This window comes from Lissotriton vulgaris, chromosome 5 (assembly GCF_964263255.1).
Source record: "Lissotriton vulgaris chromosome 5, aLisVul1.2, whole genome shotgun sequence".
Taxonomy (NCBI): domain Eukaryota; kingdom Metazoa; phylum Chordata; class Amphibia; order Caudata; family Salamandridae; genus Lissotriton; species Lissotriton vulgaris.
Window position 1 is genome coordinate 1,129,657,251 of NC_141693.1, and position 18,490 is coordinate 1,129,675,740.

The 18,490-nt window shown below is 44.3% G+C and overlaps 1 protein-coding gene across 2 annotated transcripts in view; it reads right to left on the reverse strand.

Moving 5' to 3' along the window:
- Positions 1 to 18,490, reverse strand: part of NRAP (nebulin related anchoring protein) — a 360,104-nt gene that overhangs the window by 177,499 nt on the left and 164,115 nt on the right. For both annotated transcript variants that reach the window (XM_086922847.1, XM_086922846.1), the window contains 3 exons: positions 9,702 to 9,806; positions 8,739 to 8,837; positions 2,421 to 2,525 (listed from right to left, as the gene is read on the reverse strand). In XM_086922847.1, the coding sequence (XP_086778973.1) occupies positions 2,421 to 2,525; positions 8,739 to 8,837; positions 9,702 to 9,806 (309 nt within the window). The remainder of the gene's footprint in view (positions 1 to 2,420; positions 2,526 to 8,738; positions 8,838 to 9,701; positions 9,807 to 18,490) is intronic.

Below are 18,490 nucleotides of genomic sequence, written 5' to 3' on the forward strand. Positions count from 1 at the left end.
AATAAAACAAATGTCTTTGCGCGCACTGCATTGCCAAATGCGATGCAGCGCGCGCAACAAAATTCGTTTTATTTATTTATTAATTTACTTACCTCCATTGGGCCGTATTCCATAGTTTACTACCCCCACCCTGCTCCACCCCACCCCGCCCCACTGCCCAGCAGCACTGCCACCACCGGCCGCTACTGATCGTTGGGACAAAATTTAGGTTAAAACAAATTGAGTGAATTCTTTCCTATGACACAATCAAAGTATCTTCTGTATTTTCTCTATATCTACAAGTGGAAAAATACAACCAAAAGATGCGGAACATAAACAAAGTTTCCTGATAGGATGGGGCAATCCAGTCCGAGTCATGACGTTCTTTCCCTCTTCCCTCTCTTTCCATTAGAGAATATTTTATATATGTTCCTTGGCATATCGTGGAAATGGGACCACCCTTTTAAACAAATGTTTGTGCCTCTTGAAAAATCTGGTTAAAGTTCAATGTCTCAATCTTTTGGTTAACTTACTTTCTTCAAATAAGAATGTAAATAATTGACATTTATCTGATTTTCGATTTGATCTAATTCTTGTTCACTGATTGGTTTTAAATTAATTCAAAGAATGGGTATTTTTTATTTTATTTTCAAATGTTTTCTGATTTTCACCTGGAGGACTTAGCCTAGGTATAGATGGAGCCTGACGTTTCTATGAAATAAATCAAGGGATGGGAAAGGCAAGCATGTTCAATATTCTCTTCTTTCGTTGAGGGAATGATGTTGGAGACCACTTCCGCAGCCTGTTCTCAGTGTCTCAAATCATAAACTTATTAACCATCTTGGGTTTAAGAATTAATACTGTATAGGTCTCCCCATTGTAATTCTCATGCCCTCCTATGAAACAACAAAGGTATTCTTCATTATTTTTTCTGTCAACCACATATAAGTACAACATTTAAATTGTTCTTTTTTCACTCTCAAGAACTTTAAGAAAATGAAATAAAACTCCAGAAAAATCAATACAATATGATGACTACCTAGAGGTAGTAAAACAAATGAACAAATGCATGTTGAAACAGAGGGGCAAAATATTTTCTCTGGAAATGTTTGAGAAAATTGCATGCAGGAAAAATTAGAATTTGCAAGAGCCCTTAGCAAAAATCACATTTAAAAAATAAATTGAAATATAAACAAGGCAACGTGAAGTGACAACAGCAATGTCCATAGAATGAATGCCGACAGCAACAAAAAAGAAGTAAGGCGGGTGCATTGGAGCTGGAATTATATACCATTTGCTACTGAAAGCATAGATCCTAATGAAGTGAAGAGGTTACCCAGCAGAGAAAGGTTACCTAATATGCGTCCTAATTAACTAAATATAGTGTTTTACTATCATGTGCTTCTGGGTAATTATATTCCTTTAAGCATGTGAACTTAATGAGGGTCCTATGTTGTAGAATTCAGTTCCCACTGAAGTCTTCCTTGCCCAACAAACAAAAAAACAAATTGTAAGGAGCATATGAATATACCAATGAAAGGAACAGGTGATACATCTGTGACCGTTCTCTTTCCAAATATCATTGTCTAATGAGGAAAGCTAATCCCTCTGTTTCAGAGTACTCTATCTGATCCACAGATAAGCAGCAATGCTTCAAGTGTAAGGGCCTGATTTAAAGTGTGGCGCAAAGTGTACTCTGTCGCAATGGCGATGGAGTACCCTTTCCCCTGTACTGAAGGCCCGCCCACCTCATCTAGAGTCGGACAGACCTTCTTAATGTCAGCGGCGGAGACTAATCTGTCTCTGTCATAGACCTCTGATGGCCTGATGGAGTATGCTCATAGAAATGGGAAGTTTTTACTTTCGATTACCCCCAAACAAAACATTGTGGTAAGTGAAAGTAAAAACATTTATAGTTTTTTTTATTTTCAAAAATCCTGCTTTGGAATATACACTTTGACAATAAAAAAGAAGAAATTGAAAGTGTACCGTACAGCTCCCTCATGTTTATGGCATGTCAACTGTTGTATGTTGATGAAGCCATAAGAACAGTTTCAATGCAATGACAGGAAGTGCTGTGCCCTTGGCACTTACTAATGTAAGAGAAGTCCTCTAGGACAGCAGACATCTCTACATTTGGTGTTGTTACACTGTCAGGGAGACAGAGTAAAATACTCTGTCGCCCTGATGAGAACTGCACCCTCAGGCCCTTAGTCATAAGACCGAGATGGATTGTTTTAGTCTCACTTTTATATAATGTGTATGGATGTATGTATATATCTATCTATCTATCTATATATATATATATATAAAATCATTTGTGTTGTGGTTTATCATTTTAAATGACAAATAATCACGACTTACAATGGGTGCGTTGAGTTCATTTGTGGAAGCACATCATTTATGGGTATTGTAGTTCTCCATGGCAACGGTATGCTTACCCCACTGAATAGCTCGGCATTAGCCTTGGCCTTGACAAGGTGAGGCACATCCTGCGGAAGAGTGTAGTTGGCCTTGGTCTTTTCATACTGAGCTCGATAATTCAGCTGCCAGACAGCAATACAAAAAGAGAGTGTAATAACATACAGTCTTACGAATGTTTTTGATAGAGATTGTCATTAATCACACGCTGGGAACAGTGCAAGCATGCTAATTGAATTACAGAGCATCCTCTTCTCTGATGCTCTCAGTGCATACGGAGCATTCTTCACTGACTTTACCACCGTTCTAGCCGCTGAGGACATAGCTGATAGCAACTTCAACCTTTGGACGAAAGGAGACTCAGAATTCAGAGACCACACACTTATTCAACCCCTTTGTCACTTGCTCCACCACACATCCAAGTTCACTAGCCAAGTCCGAGATAAAGCAGCCAACTTGGCTGATTCCATATCTATATCATGGAAGGATTGCTTCCTCTGCCTCTTTAACTTCTACTAACCCCTCTTCGTTGAAAGTGGTTAACCAGATTAACCACTACCCAGCCCAGTTTGGGCTCAAACCTCAATCTTTTCATTGACACCACATTGCCTCCTTCTGTCTCAGGTGACCTCCCATGCATTAGGGTTTAGGAATATCACACCCCAGCATGAAGGAACATAAAATTGGCTCACTCTCCAGCCAAATGCCATCCAGGCGACCTCTCAAAACATAGGTTACTCTGCATATACCTGGCACAAACCCAAACAGTCTTGTGAAGGCCAAATCTCTTATTAAAATATTGTATTTATTACAAAGGAAGACTTCTCTGTGACAATATCCACCTCAGAGAACTCCCCCATATGTTTAAAAGATATGTGAAACCTCCAGTGGTTAATTTGTAGACAAAATAAGTGCCTGGGTTCTCATCAGGAGGCCGCTTGCACCATTTCTCCTGTTAGCGCCGCCAAAATCAGAACAAACTACTAGCCATGAAAATGGGGAGAGGATGTGGCATAATGGCCAGAGCTTCAAACTTCGGAGCTGGAGAACCAGGTCGAAGTCTCAGCCCTGGCTCAACATCCTGTGTATTTTGGGAAAATCACTTAACCTCCCCATGCCTACCATAAATGAAACCATCCTTAACTGGTGCTCATGAAAAGCACTGGTATTTATGATTAACTGCTGGTGCAGAAACTACTGTATCAAATTAAGACTGGAAGCCTCCTTACATAGTATGACGTTTTGTCACTTGACAAGTCTTCAGGAACAGTCTGAATGTGATTTTCATGGCAGAAGTCCGCAAAACACCAATAACAAATTCAACAACTACCACAATTTAGATTTCCTCTTCTTGTACATGCACAAACTAATACCTTTTTCTTCACTCTTCAATCTTTACAGGATCTCATAATTATCTGAAATAACACTGCTGTCATAGCACCATTCAAGCAGTCACCAACCTGACTGCCCAAACAGGCCCATCAGTGTGTAAAAAATATTACACTATGTCTGGCCTCTCATGAACTGTCAAGATCCTAGAACGAATTTGGTTTTGGAAATACAGCTTCTATAAGTTCATCGTGTCCTAGAATCCTGCTAATCAGCTTGTGTACCTTATGTGGCACTGCACCTGATCAATGGTGATGTTATTCTAGCCCAGGCCAACTCCAAATTCATACTTTAATATTTCTTACTACCTGCTGCTTTTGACTCCATTTCATTCCAAATGCTCATAAAATGACTGCCATGGGCCACTACTGCCTTCAAACCAGCACTTACTACACAGTTGACATCTAGATCTACTTGGGAGGCCAAGGTCACTTCGCTCATGTCTCAAAATGTCTGAATAGGAAGAACTGAACTTAAATTCAACAGGTCAAAGCCATAGTTGATCTTTCTAAATCAGCAACACAAATTCCACCTTCTTGTTCACCCCCCCCCAATCTTTATCCATAAATCATCACCTCTCGTGCACCCACTAGGAAATAGTGGTCATTATATACTTGTTTAATTTAAGCAAATGAGAAATACTCTCACCTACATTGGCCTACGACTGCATGCAGTGAGCACAGTGGTAAACTCCAAACTTGATTGTGCCGATACACCACTACCAGTTTTGTGCTGATATGGCAATACAAGTTAAACATGCTGTCAAAATTATTCATATTCTGTAGCAATCCTAATAATTGACTTTAAGAAAAAAGAGAAAATGGCCCATCTTTGAAAATGGTGATGGCGGCTGGTAAGGACCAAGAAAACACTTATAAACCTCTGGCTTACATACAAGTTAATAGCAGGCAAAGCACCGTTCCCTGTGAAGTCAAATAATCCACTACTTCCTACACTTGTTCCCTTCCCCCACCCCAATCCTGCCAGTCTCATCCTCATTGAAACACTTTTATACAAGCAGGTGGACACAGAATATTGATACTGAATAATCTTTAAATCATATTCCTCCCAACTTTCATCTTTTCCAGAAAAGCACACAAAACATCCTTTCCACCAGCCTCGTCGCTCTGTATTCACGGAAGGCGATCTTGTGGTACTGCCTTGATTTAATAAGCAAGCTTGTGTGGTCAGCAGGATGTCATGCCAATCTATGAGCACAATCTCCAAGGGGGCTCTTTGGAAGGAGCAGGCATGATAAAGCAAGCAAGCAAGTAAGCACAAGGTATGCATGATGTACCAAACATTTGCGATCTTACACAGGCAAGCACAGTGTAACCACTAGGTATGATGCAATGCATATGTACAGAGTAATCTGGATGTAACAAGGAACTAAGAAATAAAGCAGTCAATATGCCGTGAGTCAATGAAGTGCTAATTTACACGTTATGCTGTTATAGTATGTGAATGTATGCTATAATATGTGATAGTATGTTCTGGTATATGTTCTGTTAAATAATACATGTACAGTGTTCAGTTACCCATAGTATAATAGAAAAAAACAACATGACTAGGTAGTTAGCAACTTACAAAGTTGTAAAGTGTGATTGGAACATGAAGAGAGGTGCCATGAAAGCCAAGAGGAAGAGACAGCCACAGGGTTCGGACCAGCAGTAAAAAAAAGGCCAGGCACCCTCTCCTATTCATACGTGCTGGTAGTATTTTCAGGAAAAAGTATTGGAAGTGCTAGATGGAGCCTAGACTAATGTTGGACCACCTCTTTTTGGCGTGCTGACACGTGGCATTGGGGTGCACTGATCGTGGGGATATGAGGTCCTCTTGTGTCCTGAGGACCTCAGGACACGAGAGGACCTCATTGCCCCACCAGCAGTGCACCAAGCGGCACATTTGTAGAGTGGTGTAAAAGGGGTCATGGCCTTGGACCACCTCTCTGCAATCCAGCTGTGTGGCGTGTTCTGGAGGTACCTGGTGGGCTAGTTGGCCCCCAGGGACCCTCAGTATTCAAGGGGACTTAATCCCCCAACTTAGAACGCGCTAGGGGGTGTGTTTGCAGAGTGGTGGAGAAAGGGGGCGTATCCTTTGTCCACCTCCCAGGAATCCCACTGCATGGGGCTTACTGGAGGTAAGACATAAGCTAGTTGGTCCCTAAAGGACCCCCAGAAGCAAAGGGGACTTTAATCGCCATCCAAGAGCGCGCCAGGGAGCGTGTTTGCAGAGTGGTGGGCAAAAGGGGCGAGGGCTGTTATAAGAACTTAGCAATCCTGCAGTGTGAGACTTACTGGAGGTAATAGGAGGGGTAGTTGGCCCCCAAGGTTATTGCTGGGGGCAAACTACCCCTCTTGTTACCTGTAGTAAGTCAGTAGGATTGCTAAGACATCTAAGGAGGACATGCCTCCCTTTCTCACCACTTTGCAAACACGCCTCCTGGCAGAATACGGGATGGGGGATGAAGTCCATTTTGTTTCTGAAGGAATTTGGGGGCCAAGAGGCCCTCTTGGTACCTCCTCTAAGTCCTATGCAGCGGAATTCCTGAGCTCTGGTCGGAGACCCAGCACCCTTTCTCCACCACTCTGCAAACAGGACTACTACTTAAAAAGCATCTTTCTGCACCTCTGACTTAGAGGTAGTTTTAATCATACCCTATATTAGGGTATGAGGAGGTGCATCCGATTATCACGTGGATGATGTAATCAGTGATGTCATTTGAGATGTCATCAGTGATGTCATCAGTGATGCCACTGACCATGTCATGAATGATGTAATATGTGACGTCATCAGCAGTGCATTGCAGCGGCATGAGTTATAGTTAGCTCAACTAACTATAACGGCCGAATTTCTCTGGTTTTGTTCGAGTGAAATGTTCAACTATCTATAACGTGCCTGAAACCTGTGTTTTTTCAGTGAATATATATATATGTCATGTTAAAAAATGCTGTGGTAATATAATTCTTTTTTTTTAAGGTTGTACAAATAAGACAAGGTTTGTACTCTCGAGGGATGAACCGTATGGGGATAAGGAGGAACAAAAGTATCTAGTATATTACATAACGTCTTCTCCAGGCTTCAATAAAGCAACCATTAGTCTGTGTCCACCGCTATGCTCCAAAATCGATTGATATAATGGAAGTGTAATTCTATCTTTTAGTAGCTGTAGACACCGGCCAGCCACATTATAGATGACGCCAGCGAAGGAAAGAGCTAACCACCCTGATGAGTGATCACACGCTCTGGGTGGAAACTACAGATACTAAAAGATAGAATTACACTTCAATTATATCAATCAACTGTATATTTCTCTCTCTGAGACAGACCAATTTCAAAAGGAGAATCTTCTTATCAGAATAGAGAGAAGGAGAAAAGAGACGAGCTTTCTGTCCCTATATTGAGACACGGGACTAGATATTGCAGCTTTGGGGATAGCAGATAAAGACCCCCATTTTTTCTGGCCTGGAACCTTATACTCTTGCAGAAATTTTCCTAAAAAAATCGTGAACTTATTGCACAACCTGTATTAGCGCTGCTTTTGCAGCATAAGTAGATGTGAAGACACCCCTACCTTCAAGTATACTGTATATTTATTGGCCCTGATGAAGGTGGCATAATTTGATCTCTTGCACCGAAACGTACGTTGGCCGCTCACAGACAACTGAAAATCCAACTGAAAAGGATTCCCAAAATGAAAGATAGAAAACGAAAAACTTGGGGTTGATATCTATGTATAACATCTAAAAAATATCCCCCTTTGGGGGTTTCTCTGTGTAACTAGGTTAGTTGTCTGTTTTTCTAGATCCTTTGTGCGTAGTATGTTAGAAATAGTATGTATGGTCAGTATGACTGGTGAGACTGATATGGATGAATGAATAAAGTTGCCTTCGTTTAACTTTATTTTTATCATGGAATGTTTAGGTGGGGTTGTCATTTGAAATTTTGTGTCTGCACTAATTGCTAAATTATTATTTTCTATTCCATAGGAATGACAAATGTGTATTTATGTTTTTGCATATGTTTAAAAAAAACCTTTTTCGAAAAAATAACCAAAGAAATGGCTTTTTGAAATAAATGACAAATTAAGAGAAATAAATGATAAATAAAGCCTTAATCATTGTTCTTTGTATGTATCGAATTAGTTCTGCTGTGTCCTTGTAGAAAAATGTTTATCTTGAGTCATACCAATGTTGAAATTAGATAGGTCAGTCCAGAGGTTCTTCTATTGTGTTACAGAAGATAGGACCCACCGCAATGCAACAGCAAGGTGTGATCAGAAACCCTTGAAGAATCATATAACTCTATGGAAATTTCATCCAGATTGAACAATTTGCATTCTGCAATCTATTTAATGGTTATGACAACCTTTAGATAGTAGTATGACGATGAAACAACGCAGAGAAGGGGAAAAAGCATAAATATAGGAACATATTTCTTTAGGATAATTCATTTTCTCCTTAATTAATTGTAACTGATGTGATGTGAAATTGTTCTTTCCATTATTAACAGTGAAGAGTAAGGCTTACAAACTGGATGTTGAGAGAAGTCAAGCATACAAATGTAAATTCGACAAAAAATCATGCAAGCCATGTAGAGCTATGATCAACATTACATGCATAAGAGAACAGAAAATTAGCAGATCATAGAAAACCTTTCTTTATGATGATGACTTTAAAATGTTCATGCATTTGCAAAATGTAAATAATTAGAAAGCTTTCATATTGACCTAAAACAACTGCAGATTGCATGCACATTTACGGCATTGTTGGTTAGCATGCATACGAGCACCCTAACAGAGACACAAAATGATTTGACAGATTCTTCAAGAGCGTGAAAAAACTTCGTACTAGGCCCCCCACCACACACATATTCCAAATGACAGTAGGCTTGTGGATATTGCTGCATTTCTAACTCTAAAAGTATCTGAAGTGAACTGTAATACTTACATTACTCAGCTGCTGTGCATTAATTTTGGCTTGTATCATTCCTGGAGTATTAGTCAATGAGCTGTACTTCACTTTGTCAATGCTCTGACGGTAGTTCACCTAGAATAAGCACAACAAGAAGATCCTTTCAGAAAACCTGTCACAAAGAGCCTGTTCTTCATTCCGGTCAACTTTAGTATAATGACCAAATCAAACATAACACAACTCAGCATAACATAAAACATTTAGAGCATCATTGAGGAAATTGCTTTTATTTGGATGCAACCCATAAAAGTGGCAATTTGTGGAAGTTGTGATGGGGATCTTGGCAGATGGTTAAGACACTTGCCACTGTCCTGTGTCAGGTCTTTCCTATCAATGGAATAGAATTGGAATAAGTCACCACATTGGCATTTATTACAGAGAACGATCACTGCTACAACCCTACAATGATGCTGGTCCTGGCCATTACCTCTACCTGGTATTACTTTGACTTTGCATATTTAAAATTCTAACTACTGTTCTAGCGCTATGGGGCCCGGAGCCAAACGGAGTTAATAACAATTCAGAGTAATTATCAGGATTGATACATTGTTCAAGACAAAGGAGTGACAGTCAAGGTAATTGGGTGCACTAATGTAAATATTTCATAAGGCATCAGCTCTCGACTCCCTATTTGGTCTAAACTAGTGTTATACAATTTGAGAGGATTCATGAATGTGTTACTGCAACTTCTGATACCCAGGTACTCTCTTAAATCCATTTTTAAAGTTACTTCCTAGTCATTATGATATTCTGACAAACTCCCTCTGATATGAATTGTTGCAACATATTACCCATCTTCTCCGCTACAAATGACAATACAACACCTAACCTTTGTGGCCAGACTAGAGGCTCAAGTACTCTTTGACATGACAGGTACATACAAGTGCAAGCTATGTTTCTCAGTGTGAAATAAAATGTTGGATCAAATCTCATTCTTACATCTTTTAATGGCACCAGCTTTCTTGTTGTCTGATATGAAGGCGCAAGTGTAGCTGGATAGTTGTAGTCCACCTCATCATTACCGGTGTCTGATTTGTAGGCAATCTGAAAGTCAAACACATTTAAACACAGTTGCATCATATCATTGAGCAATCAATAATCTATTAAAATTTGGTATTATAGAAATAGGTACTGACCTGTAACATCAGCTGACTAACATGCATATCCTGAATGTAGGCAAACAATTTGATTATTTACACCAGCCATCAAATACATCAGGGCTATTTTGCGAGAATTTGAAGATGCTTGCAGAGATATTTAGCCCATCTTTAAGATGCCTCTCACCAAATTACAAATTCCATTGCACTTGGGTGCATCAATGAAACCTCTGTTACCTTCAAATTTGCTTCATCAAAAAAACCTGTTAAAAGGTTGAAAAGAAGCAAAAATCCACTAGGGTAAACCTTAGATTCTCCTGGTATGTTCTTTTTGTTTCTCGAACAAATCATTGTCAATCATGGTCTTTACATATCTAATACATTGTAAGCCTCTTTGGTGGGGCAGCTAATAAGCCTCTACATTGGCTAAGGCTCCAAATAGTCTTCTCTCACAGTCATCATCAGTGTCTTTTAAAAATGACCTAGAGATGAAAAATGTGTTACAACAGCGCAACAGAGGGCAGAGGAATTATTTGATCTAGCATGCTCATTTTATAATCTCAGAAGCCAGTGCTAAAGTAGTCACCTTTCCCATCATGGCCAAATGAGGCAATAGTAGTTGGGATTTCTAGACATTGTTGCAAAGAACCTAAGGTACTGAAATTAGTTTTGCATACCTTCTTTAGATACCATGTCTCCCTCTCCAGAAGGAGCATCAAGCAGATTCTCAAACTTTGAAAGTATTCATACTTCTAGAATTAAATGATAACTTTAAGTAGGTGAACAATCCGTGCTGACAGATCTGCCTTCAGACAATGAAAAGATAGAATGCAAGCGGTGTCATTTATATTAGACTGAAAGGCTGTTGATTCTCTCTTCTCACCTCTCTCTTCTGAACCATGAAATCTATTTCAGGAAGGACCAGCATCTTATCCCTTTATCACTTCCCTCTTTCTAATTGTTCTTTGTTAAACCTGACAAAATTAATTGAGCTGCCAAGTCAGGTGACAACTTTCTGTACATCCATTAACCATATCAACCCCATCCCTCATATACAACATCTCTTGATTACACCTCTAGTGTCCTTGTCAGAAAAAAGTTTGGATCCTGAGTAAATATAATATAAACACTCATAAAAGTGTGAGGAAAAAAACTTGTGAAGTCACTAGTAGGTCAAATAAATGCATAGCTATGAATAAGCTATGAGACCTGACTGCGTGAGGTACGTTTTAAGAAAATAACTTTTGTTCTGAAATGAAAGATGTATAAAGAGAGTAACTGGTTGGTGTATCAAACCCCACTGGCATGTGTATTGAATCCATAGATGTAGCAATGTAGATAGGGGGTTTGATACTAACCTTGTCTTGTAAACGTGTATAAATAGAGATATGTTTGCTCATATGTTTTGCAGGGACATATCAAGGATATTTGGGTGCCCTCTCCCAAACGTATTTTGTGGAGGTTTGTTTGAAACAGCTTTAAATTTATGATCCAATTTTAGATCTTTCATGCCCTCTTTGGCCAGTTCACTGACAGTACACAGGCACACTCCTCCAAATTCAAAATGTGTTTACATCTAATATTCAGGGACAGTGATGTGTGTTTTCAATATCAGCTATTGAAAATGTTCAAATCTTTTATAAAACTGACCAGTGAATCAGTCCAGGCCCTCACCATCTGAGTCCCACTGTAACAAGATAACAAATAATTTTCTTGAAAATTTTAATAGTATCTGTGCCACTCTGGCAGTGGAAATAGACACTAATGGTGTTGCCAACAAACCTCGTCCAGATGGGATAGCAAAGGAGAAACTGTCAGCTTTCCATGAGGTCAGAAAGGAAGACATTGAAGGGCTCATAAAAACTGTAAAATCTGAAACCCCGTTAGATCCAGCACCTCCTGACATATTTATGAAAAGTGGAAATGCAATCCTGGTCTTGACCAACATTTTAAACTACTCACTGGAGAGAAGCAACATTCAATCTGCCTGGAAAAATGCAATTGTGAGACCTATGCTGAAGAAACCATCATTATATCCTAACCAAGCTGAAAACTACAGGAATCTCCTTAATCCCTGGCATCAGCAACATCTCAGAGAAATTTGTTAGCAAACATCTCACCTCATTCTTGGAGAATTACAAACTTTTACATCCAACATAAAAGCGATTCCGTCCTGGAAGTTGTACGGAAACAGTTCTGTTAGTTGTCATTGAACAGCTGAAATGATCCCTGATCAAGGTGGATAAGCCACAGTTATACTAGTGGATCTGAGCACAGCCGTTGATACAGTATCCCATTAAAATCTAATACAGAGATTGGAAGAGGCTGGAACTATCGGCTTAGCTCTCAAATGGTTCGCCTCCTTCCTGAAAAACAGAAGCTTTACAAGTCTATAAAGAGTCTTTATGTTCAGATTCACATTCTTTAATGTGTGAGGTCCCTGAAGTAACATCATTGAGCCCTACGCTATTCAATCTTTATGTTTGCCCGATAGCTGAAATTATACATGGACATGGGTTTTTTATAGGGGTTGGCAGTACTCACAAAGTTTTAAGTTACCTAAAAAGTCAGCCACCCTTACAATTTACATGTGCCTTGTTTGTTTATGTATTGTCGCTACTATCAGGATATTATGAATGTATTGCTTTATTAAAAAGTGTTACATTTAAAATACACTAGTGGGTGGGCTTCCAATATATGTTGGGAGCAACAAATGTCAACTCGTTAAAAAGGGCAGGAGTTGGGGACAAATGTCATTTTGCTCTATGGCACTTTTAAAAGCAACATGATGCACGTAGAACAGGAGCTGCAGCCCCTCTTGCATCACAGATGTCAAACATGCACCCTGCAGATAATCATGAAGTCCTCACATGCAACTGTACTGAATTATGCTTCACTGTGTGTTGTTACCAGTGTGAAGTCTGCATGGGGGAAGTATTAGCCATTTTAGCTCATGCGTCAGGCCTCTCGCATGAGGCGTGCAAGCTGATGTGACACTGTGTAATACAAAGCGAGCCACCCCCATGGGCCAGTAACGATGTAGCAATTTCTTCTCACATCTCAGCCCACGCGCTCAGTAGGATTTGTGCTTGAATATCTGTCCCACATCCAATGGATTTTTCTTCAGTGCCTGTGAGTCTCAATGCAGTGAGAGGGCGATCTCAACAGCCCACACTGGGAGCACAGCCAATAACACAGGCCTTGGTGCACTGTGAGGAGCCTGGCTGAGCGGCCACACCACTGGGGGCAGACGGGAGGTCACCGAGGCCCCTCTCGTTGCCCACATTAAGGTTGCTGCAACTCAGGTTACATCTCTATTGCAGGCACTCCTGAATAAAATCAAAGAAAAAATGGACAGAAACTTTTTCTCAAACTCATTCATAAATAGGAGGTGCCATCAGACTCCTTTGGTATGTTCACCGCGCCTTTAGTAGTGATGGCACAGAGCCGTATTGAGGTGCCAGCACTTCGTGCTTAAATCACTTTTCACTAAAGCATTCCACATGTATGAATCCAGATTGTCAATTATAGATTAAAAGCGTGACAGTGTGTAGAATTCCCATGTAACCTTCTTAACACCTAGAAGTCTACGCCACAGAACAGGAAGGAGGGAATCTGCGGTTTGATAGAGTTTCCACCATGAAGAGTATTACTGAAGTTACCCAGGCAGGTCGCTCCTCACGCCGCGTAGCTCCACCGGTCTGCGCCCGTGCTTCCACCTAGCTGCTGCCAAGGTCGAGGTTCACCTGGTCGGCCCTGTCCCTCTCTGCTTTGTATCTTGTGCCCGTTAAAATTGTTTAAATTCTCTCCTAATCTACTGTTTTCTGTGCCTTTCTGCCCTCTGTTCCACTCGCTTGTCCCTCGTTTTTTGTGCTCTTTAGCCCTTTGTTCCACTCGTTTTCTTCTGCCCTCTGTTCCACTCGCTTGTCCCTTGTTTTGTGCCTTTCTGCCATCTGTTCCACTAGTTTTTTTGTGCTCTTCTGCCCTCTGTTGCACTCGCTTTTTGTGCCTTTCTGCCCTCTGTTCCACTCGTTTTTTGTGGTCTTCTGCCCTCTCTTCCACTCGTTTTTGGTGCTTTTCTGCCTTCTGTTCCCCTCGTTTTTTGTGCTCTTCTGCCTTCTGTTCCACTCGTTTTTTGTGCCTTTCTGCCCTCTGTTTCACTCGTTTTTTCTCATTTTTTTTGCTTTTCTGCCCTCTGTTCCACTCATTTTTTGTGCTCTTCTGCCCTCTGTTCCACTAGTTTTTTGTAATCTTCTGCCCTCTGTTCCACTCGTTTTGTGCTCTTCGGCCTTCTGTTCCACTCGTTTTTTGTGCCCTTCTGCCCTCTGTTCCACTTGTTTTCCCGGTTTTGTTTTGTATCTTGTGCCCGTCAATATTGTCTTATTCCCCCTTTATTTACCTGTTTCTGCGCTCTGTCCCTTGCTGTTTTGCATCCTGTGCCCGTTAAAATTGTTTAATTCTCTCCTCAATTACTGTTTTTTGTGCCCTGTGCCCTGGCCTGTGCCTGCCTTCTCCTGCGCCGGTTCACCCCTGCCCCCTCGCCAGTCCCGCTTCCCGCCGCTGCGTCCCCTGTGGCCCGCCCCCGCTTCTATTCGCCCGTCCCCCCACCCAGCTGCTCCTCCCTCCCACCTCCCCTTCTTATGGTGGCCGCTACTCGACAGTGAGAGCGACCCTTGACCCTGCACCCAGGCAGGTCGCTCCCCACGCCGCATAGCTCCACCGGTCTGCGCCCGTGCTTCCACCTAGCTGCTGCCAAGTTCTGGTTAAAATTGTTTAATTCTCTGCTCAATTGCTGTTTTTTGTGCCCTGTGCCCCGGCCTGTGCCCGCCTTCTCCTGCGCCCACTCATCCCCTGCCCCCTCGCCAGTCCCACTTCCCTCTGCTGAATCCCCTGCGGCCCCACCACCCAGCTCCCATTCGCCCGTTCCCCCCACCCAGCTGCTCCCCCCTCCCCTTTTTATGGTGGCCGGGCCGCTGGCGCGCCAAAGGTGTGACAAAGGCAAGCCTGTCTGCGCCCGTCCGTGCCCAGCGCCAGAACCCCTGGACCCCCAAGATACCACAAAATACACAAGATGATGGACGGAATGTTGCACAATGGCAAAACATTCACCCCCAGTAACAGATCTGGGTTTAATCCATCGTTATTTCGCTCACCAAGCCACCCCAGTTCAGACATGGCCATATGCAAATCAGTCTTGACCCTGTGCCTCATGGGAACAGTCCAGACCGAACTGCCAAGCCATGTCTTTCCTGGACCGGAATCAAGCATCCTATTACCGGTTTCTGGCTATCAGCCATCTTCAGCCAGGATAGCTTGACTCCAGTGGCTTAGTGAGCACGGGACCCACGTCTGGGCATACCCTTCCCACATAGGGTGAACAGCAAAATACACAAGATGATGGACGGAATGTTGCACAATGGCCTCATGGGAACAGTCCAGACCCCAAGATACCACAACATTCGACTGCACTACGACACCAGCACTCTCCACACACTCAACCCGGGACGAGAACACACCTGCTACCGGGCCACCCCGAAGCGCACCTAAAGGTCCCTTCACCTGCCGGTACTGCAGCTTCACCAGCATCTGACCCGCAAAACTACCTACCAATGAACCCAACTACCTGAGATGCATCCTCCTCAACACTCGCTCCGCCCGCAAACATGCCGTCAAACTCTGGGACCTCCTCGACTCAACTGCCCCAGACGTCTCCTTCCTGACGGAGTCCTGGCTGAACCCCGCCTCAGCACCCGACGTCGCCATAGCCATCCCGGAAGGCTACAAGATCTCCCGCAGAGACCGCACCAACGGAGTAGTAGGTGGAATTGCCATCGTCCACAAGAACACCCTCAGAGTCTCGACCAACACCAACGACACCCTCAGCACCGCCAAACACCTGCACTTCATGATCCACACCGACCCCAACACCACCCTCAGAGGAACCCTCGTCTACAGACCCCCTGGACCCAGCCCACAGTTCAGCGACTCCATCGCTGACCTCATCAGCATCCACACCCTCGCCTCCACAGACTACATCACCCTTGGGGACCTGAACTTTCACCTCGAGAACAACAACGACGTCAACTCAGCCACCCTAATCGACATCCTCGCCAACCTCGGACTCAGACAGCTTGTGACAACACCCACCGATGACGCCGGTCACACACTGACCCCATCTTCTCTGCAAGCCCCCACATCTCCTTCAACCACACCATCGAACCCCACTGGACCGACCACCGCTGCGTCCATTTCACCTTCAGGAAGCCCACCACACACCACCGCACCCAACAGATGCCTCGTCGCTCCTGGGGCAAAGTAACCGAAGAACAGCTAGTCACCACCCTCTCCCAGAGCCCACCAGCTGACCCCACCGAACCCATCACCGCCGCCCTCAACCTCCGACAGTGGATCGACGACTGTGCCAACACTCTCACTCCACTCAAGACATCCTCCAACAGCCACACCAGAAAGAAAGCCACCCGGTTCACTGAAGACCTCTAGGCCTCCAAGCGTACATGCCGGAAATTGGAGAAGAACTGGCTCCGCAAACGATCACCAGAAAAATACACAGCCCTCAAGAACACCACCCGCAGACACCATCAACTCATCAGAACCACCAAGAGGACCGCTTTCAAGGACCGCCTGGATAACAACGCACACAACAGCAAGGAGCTCTTCAGCATCGTGAAGGAACTCTCCAACCCCAGCTCCAACACCAATGACATCCCCCCTTCGCAGCACCTCTGTGACTCACTTGCCACCTTCTTCCACGGCAAGATCACCGACATCCACGACAGCTTCAACGCCACGACTCCCCTGCCAACCACTGAGACCTCCACTCCCGCGACCACCAGCCGCCTGATCGCCTGGTCCAACATCAACGACGATGACACCATAAAGATCATGAACTCCGTCCATTCCGGATCCCTGCCTGACCCATGCCCACATCACGCCTTCAACAAAGCCAGCACAATCATTGCTCCCCATTTCTGGAAAGCTATCAACATTTCTGCCAAGGCAGCAACCTTCCCGGAGAGCTAGAAGCACGCCGAGATCAACGCCTTACTCAAGAAGCCCAAGGCGGACCCCCAAGAACATCAAGAACTTCCGTCCCATCTCCCTGCTCCTGTTCCCGGCGAAGGTCACTGAGAAAATCGTCAACAAACAACTGCCCCCTACCTTGAGGACAACAACATCCTGGACCCATCCCATTCTGGTTTCCGAAGCAACCACAGCACCAAAACTGCCCTCATCGCCGCCACCGACGACATCAGGACCCTGCTCGACAATGGGGAAACAGCAGCCCTCATCCTCCAGGACCTGTCAGCTGCCTTCGACATGGTCTGCCACCGCAGACTACGAACACGCCTACACAGTGCCGGGATCCTAGAGAAGGCCCTGAACTGGACCACATCCTTCCTCCCCGGCAGAACTCAGTGCGTCCGCCTCCTACCCTTCCGCTCCACCGCCACCGAGATCATCTGCGGCGTACCCCAGGGCTCTTCCCTAAGCCCAACGCTGTTCAACATCTACATGACACCCCTCGCCCACGTCACCAGACAGCACGACCTCAACATAATCTCCTACGCCGACGACACCAAGCTGATCATCTCCCTCACCAAAGACCATCACACCGCCAAAATCAACCTCCACGAAGGAATGAAGGCCGTAGCCGAATGGATGAAGAACAGCCGACTGAAGCTGAACTCGGAAAAGACGGAGGTCCTTATCCTTGGCTCCACCCCTTCAGCCTGGGACGACTCCTGGCGGCCAACATCACTGGGAACAGCCCCGACACCCACCGACTACGCACGCAACCTGGGGGTCATCTTTGACTCCACCCTCTCCATGTCTAAACAGGTCAACGCCGTCTCCTCTTCCTGCCTCAACATCCTCTGAATGCTCAGCAGGATCTTCAAGTGGATCCCCACCAAAACGAAAAGAACAGTCACCCAGGCCCTCGTCACCAGCAGGCTTCCGGAAACACTCTCCATGCAGGGACGTCAACAAAGCTCCTGAGACGGCTGCAACGCATCCAGAATGCCTCGGCGCGACTGATCCTCGACATCCCCTGCCGCAGCCACACCACACCCCACCTGAGAGACCTACAGTGGCTCCCCGTCAACAAGAGGATAACCTTCAAGCTCCTCATCAACGCACACATGGCCCTTCACAATGCCGGCCCAGCGTACCTCAACAGACGACTCAGCTTCTACACCCCTACCCGCAAGCTCCGCTCTGCCGGCCTCGCCCTCGCCACAGTCCCCCGTATCCGAAGCACGACCGCTGGCGGCAGATCCTCCTCCCACCTCGCCGCCAAGACCTGGGACACCCTCCGCACCAACCTATGGCAGACCCAAGATCTACTGACCTTCAGAAGACTTCTCAAGACCTGGCTCTTCGATCAGTTGCAGCCCCCCCCCCTTCGCCCCCCAGCGCCTTGAGACCCTCACAGGTATGTAGCACGCTTAACAAATGTCCTGATTGATTGATTGATTGATTGAATAACGTTTTTCTGACAGATGCTACTAACAGCAGATTCCTCATCTTTTATAGACCTAACAAAACAGTACCTCTCTAAAGGTGAAGTGTCTGAGTCGTGGATGTCAAACCAGAAAATCCTACATGATC